Raw genomic sequence first — 5,446 nt, 5'->3', positions numbered from 1 at the left:
GGCCCCGATGGCATAGCTTTTGGCCAATCGATGGGGCCAGGAGGCGGGACGTAAGCCAGCGCACATGGAACTGTGGCTCACGTGGTGCGGGTTTCACAGGGGCCCCTGGGGAGTGGGGGACAGGAGAGCTGCGCCCCCACCCCCTCTCCGCTCAGAGCTGTGGTCCCATCTTGGTCCCGCCACACAGGCCGTGGGAAGAGGGGTCCATGAGCCCGGGTTCCCCCCAACACCTGTCCCCATGCCCATTGTACGTGGTCCCGGGAGGGGTAGGGCTTCCTGGACCGGAGGACCCGCTGCTTCCCTAGACCCTCTAGCGGGGCGGAGCACCCCGCTTTCCCATTGGGGTGCACGTGGGAGGGTCACTGCCGACAGTCGCGCTGTTTCAGAGCCTCACGGCCACGCTGGTTACATCAAGCACCAGTCCCGGACCCTGCCACCGCCGGTCGGCACCTGCTGGACCTGCCGCCTCTCTGGGTTCCAGCCCTTCGGCCGTGGTGACACCCCATAGAGCAGGAGCCCGTCGTGTCCTCGGCTGGGCTGTTGGCCGTGAAGGGTCATTTCTGTTTCCCTATCACGGCATCGCCTCCCGTGGGCTCTGCGGGCGGGGTCTTTGGTCGGCTCTGTGCCCTCGGCCCAGCACAGCCTCGGCCTGGAGCGGACACTGGGCGGGTTCTGTGCAGCCGGGCGGGGCTTTCAGTAAGACTGCGTGGGAGAGAGTGGGTGCCAGCCCCGCCGGCGGCTCAGGGGGTGAGCATTGACCTGGGAACCAGGAGGTCACCGGTCGATTCCCAGAAGGGGCACAAGCCCAGGTTGGGGGTCCGATCCCCAATGCGGGGCGTGCAGGAGGCAGCGATCAGTGATTTTCTCTCTTCATGTTTCTCTCCCTCCATCTTCCTTCCTCTCTAAAGTCAATGAAAAATATATTTAAATTAAAAATAAAAATAGTCGGGTCCAGGCACAAGAAACGCGGACGTGTTGGCTACACTCAGAGCACGTTGGCTAGAGCGACTCAGCCCCCTGGGAGCTTCTTCACTCCGACCCTGGAAGCAGGTCCCTTTATTTTATTTTAATTTGAAGTAGGTCCCTTTAAATCAGGGTGGCAGCCCTGGCCGTGGGCTCAGTGGTTAGAGCTGGCCTGAGCACCGATGGGTCAAAGGTTGGATGCCTGGTCCCAGCTGGGGTACGTGCAAGAGGCAACCGATGATGTCTCTCCCACACTGATGCTTCTCTCTCTCTCTCTCTCTCTCTCTCTCTCTCTCTCTCTCTCTCCTCTTTCCTCCTTTCCACTCTAAAAATCAATGGGGGGAGGGGGGAATCCTCAGCTGAGGATTAACAACAAAACGTACTTAAAATGTTAAAGTTGTATTCATTGATCTTGTGTTTGGCTACAAATAGCAGAAACCCCACCCAGTGACAGGCCGCTTAGACAAACGGTGCTTTATTCTTCCCACGACACAAAGTGTAAGTTCCCGGAGGGCAGGACCTTCTCCAATCAGCACGTGGTGGAGGGGTGGGTGGGTGACAGGGCACGAGGTGGGGGTCCCTGGCTTGGTCTGACAGCTCAACAGTGTCCAGTCTGAGGTCCTCTCAGCCTGCCCCTCACGTCTCAGCCTCACAGCAACACAGGCTGCTGCCACTCCACCCCCCACACCCTCCCCCAGGCAGGAAAGAGGGGCCGTGGCGGCTGTCGGCCCCCCTTTGTCAGAGAAGCCAGCACTTTCCCAGAAATGTCCGCAACGTCATGGGCCACAACACTGTCTGTGAGCCACCCCTCGATGCCAGCAGCCTTGGGAAGGGGGCGGGGAGCTGGGCACGGTGCTGCCAGGAGCAGAACTGGGCTGTTAGGGGCAGAGGGAGCGGGGGGTCACTGGTGGGGTGGGTCACGAGTGGCCAGTGGTGTCCACACTGCGCAGTTTAGGGTGCAGAGTCCTTCAGTGTTGCACGACCCCCTAACCCTGACAGCCAGTCCCCAGCAGCTTCGCTCTCCCTTTCCCCAGTCCCAGCCCAGGCGACCCTGGCCTACTTCCTGTCTCTGTGGAGGTGCTATTCTGGCCTTTCATGTACGTAGACCCTACTCGTGGCCCTGGGGTCTGCGTTGTTCACTCGCAGAATGTTTCAAGGGCATCGTGTTGGAGCGTGATGTCAGGGCCGCATCCTTCCCAGGCTCAGCAAAGCCCCAGTGTGGAGCGCGCTGGGCTGGCTCCCCCTGCTGGCGGCCGTGAGCAGTGCTGCAGTGCACAGAGCCCGGCCCTGCTCTGGGGCCTGGGCCTCCCGTGGAACTGGGTCACGGCACCGCCCGTTTTCCTGTTTTCCGAGGCCACTCCTTTCCCGGGCCCAGCAGCAGGCACAGCCCAGCCGGGAGGCACCCATCCACGCAGCTGCACTTTGGGGGGGTTGGGGGGAGGTTGGTCAGAGTGGGAGGAGCCCAGCCCTACCTCCTGCTTAGTAACATGGGCCAGGCTCCTTCCTCGGGTGCTCACTGTGCCCAAAGGAAAGGAACCCCATTGCCTCCGCCGCCCAGAGCTGGGAGCTGGGAAGGGGACAGGGTGGCCACCCTCCAGGGGAACAAAAGAACCAAATGCCAAAGCGAATCAGCAAGTGGATCAAAAAAAGTTTATTTTGAATATTTAATTTAAAAAAATCATAACTATGAGGTGCGCTACAGAAACTCAGACACAACCGCACGGAAACCCAACCGAGCGGCGGAGTGGATGCTGCGGAAATGCCCGGAAGGAAACGCTGCCAGCCCCGGCGCCCACACCGCGCTCTCCAGGCCTGCGACAGGTGCCCCGGGCTCGGAGGGCGGCATGGGGTCCCGGGAGTGTCCTGGTCAGAGCACGGCTCGTCGCTCCCCATTTTCAGCCGCGTCGATGCATTGCATTTCAGTCGTTTAGGCCGATCCTTTGGCAAACAGCTCGCCGCCCTCCCAAGGAGCACCTGCCTCCCATGGGCAAGCGGCAACTTGTGCACAGCAGACACGTGTCCACGCGAGGCCAGCCAGGGCAGCGTCCAGGCCTGGCCGTCCTGTGGCCGAGCTGGAGGTCGGGGAGGGCAGTCCCTAAGGGGCAGGTGCCACGCAGCTCGCAGCTCGGGGACAGGGAGGGGCATGAGGGGGGGGACCCAGGGGGAGACAGGGAGACACGGGACAGACGGGGCCGTCGCTAAGCTCATGTCCTGTGGGACTTCAGGCACACGTAGGCGTGTCCACCTGACACTGAAGCTCACGTGCTTTCTAGAGTTTCCGGCAATTCGGAGTGTCTCCGGGGCCCATCCCTCCTCCAGGGACAGGGACTCCTGCCTGACACCCCAGGGCGCTGTTGAGCAGCGATGAAATGAAAGGCCTCAAGTTCGTGCTGGGGTCTCCCACTGACCATGGGGCGAGGACAGCATGTACTCAGAGGGACTAAGGTACCAAAGTGGCTCCATGTGACAGCAATTTGGCAAAAGAAAACACCTCCAATGCATAAAAACAACCCCAAGTCCTCCCAAGGAACATGATTACAATATATTAGCAAATTCTGTGGCATAAACATTTCCAAAAGCGTTGGCGGGAATATTAAATATAAAAGCAATATGGAGCCTCCCTCCCGCCCCGAACCCCAAGAAGGGCGAGGTGGCGGGCCGGGCCGGGTGGCGCCTACTGCCGCAGCTCCACATAGTTGGCCGGGAAGAGCCCGTACCTGCCCTTACACAGCCCGCGCCACCAGCCGTCGTCAATCATCTCGATGTTGGTGATGATGTCGTCGGGGTCGAATGAGATCTCGTCATCGCCCGCTGGGGAGGAGGCAGGGGACAGAGTCTCAGGGCTCCCTGCCCCGAGGAGGAGGCTGCCCAGTGGCCACCCTGACCTGGAGGGCTGGGGTCATGAGGGGACAGGGGCACCCAGGCAACTGAAGCTTCAGACCTCGAACGGTTAGGGAAAAATGAAGGTTGTGTGTGTGTGTGTGTGTGTGTATGTATCCATGTGTGTGTGCGTTGTGTGTGTGTGTCTACATGGAGAGGTAGAATTTCTGTAACAAATTATTTAAAGTTAAATGACTTTTAAAAACTGTAGTAATGCCCTAAAGCGGGGCTCCTCAGAGAGGAGGGGTTGGGCCACAGTGAAGGCGGGGCACGTGGGCCGCCGCAGGTTCTCACCGGCCTGGTAGTCGTACAGGGCGATGGCCGTGATCCCCAGGTCGTTCTCGTACTCGTCATAGGTGTTCTCCTCTGGAAACAGCGGACAAGGTGTGAGCGCGGGTGCGGCGGGCGCCCTCCCCGAGCGAGCAGCAGCCTTACCTTCTGGCCCGAGCGAGCAGCAGCCTTACCTTCTGGGTAGTGGCCCGGGGCCTCCGTGGATGTGTAGACGGCCTCGGGGGTGTAGGCCAGGCCCTGCTGGCCGCCGGCCTCCCGGTAGTCGGTGGCCTCCCTGCTGTACACGGGCTCAGGCTCGCTCACGGGGCCTCTGTAGCTGGGCTCGGCCTTCATGGAAACGGCGTCCTGGGGGAGCCAGCGGGGAGTTTCTCAGCCTCCGGGTCCCTGACGCTGACCGCAGGCCGGGGCTGAGAGCAGGCGGCCCGAGGAGGGGCAGCCGGGCCGCCCCTGCAGAGCAGTGCTGAGGGCCGGTGACCCCACACCCAGCCCCCACCCCAACCCACGCCCTGCAGCTGAGCCATGGCAGGTGGGCCGCTCTGCTGAGGCCCAGACCTCCGGGGCTGCCCCATTGGCTGCAGGGAGGCAGGGAGGGACCAACGAGCTGGGGTCCATGCCGCGCTCACAAGCACCGTGACCCTGGGCCCACGGAGCTCTGAACTCCACACTGTGATCAGTGATTGTGACCAGGGTCCCTGAGGGCACCTTGGTGGTCAGAGCTCGGTAAGGGCCGTGCCAGGCACGGACTTTCGATGGAAGGTGACCGGTGTGGCTCGGCCGGCCCATGTGAGCCGCTAAGGCGGCGACGGAAAGAGGGCACCACCTCCGGGTTGGACGCTGGAGCCACTCAAGCAGTCAAGTGCTTGGGGCACATTTCCCTGGATGGGGAGCCGACTGGGGGGAGAGAGGGCGTGGGGCTCACAGCCGGTGTGCGGAGGGAGCAGCTCACAGAAAGGCCCGGTGTGAGTGCCCAAGGCCCAGCCCCCGCCCGGCCCCGCGAGGCTCCCAGTCCAAGTCCCCTGCGCTCAGAGCTTCGCTACCCCTTGCGACGCAAGGCCCGCTGAGTGGTGGGCGGAGACAGGTGCGAGGACCCGGACAGCGGTCTCAGGGACAGAGGCTGGGGTCGGGCGTGACTGGTGGGGAGCTAGTAGGCCCCCTGCGGGGAGGGGGAGGAAGAGGCAGGCGGCTGTCTCCAGGGACCAGGGCGCAAAGGACCGAGCTGGGCAGGGTGTCCCCGGGGAGTCAGATCTGCAGACGGAGTGACACCAACCTCGTAGACGGGGCTGGAGGGCGGCCTCTCGGGAGCTGGCTGGGG

The 5,446-nt window shown here is 62.3% G+C and overlaps 1 protein-coding gene across 1 annotated transcript in view; it reads right to left on the bottom strand.

Moving 5' to 3' along the window:
• Positions 1 to 2,595: 2,595 nt before the first annotated feature.
• The window catches only part of CTTN (cortactin), a 36,952-nt gene continuing 34,101 nt past the window's right edge, over positions 2,596 to 5,446 (bottom strand). The window contains 4 exon segments of the mRNA XM_015560200.1: positions 2,596 to 3,774; positions 4,138 to 4,209; positions 4,308 to 4,479; positions 5,402 to 5,440. Of these exon segments, the coding sequence (XP_015415686.1) occupies positions 3,638 to 3,774; positions 4,138 to 4,209; positions 4,308 to 4,479; positions 5,402 to 5,440 (420 nt within the window). The 3' untranslated portion in view covers positions 2,596 to 3,637.

This window comes from Myotis davidii, unplaced genomic scaffold (genome assembly GCF_000327345.1).
Source record: "Myotis davidii unplaced genomic scaffold, ASM32734v1 scaffold3211, whole genome shotgun sequence".
NCBI classification, from domain to species: Eukaryota; Metazoa; Chordata; class Mammalia; order Chiroptera; family Vespertilionidae; genus Myotis; species Myotis davidii.
This window is presented reverse-complemented; position numbering and strand designations above follow the sequence as displayed.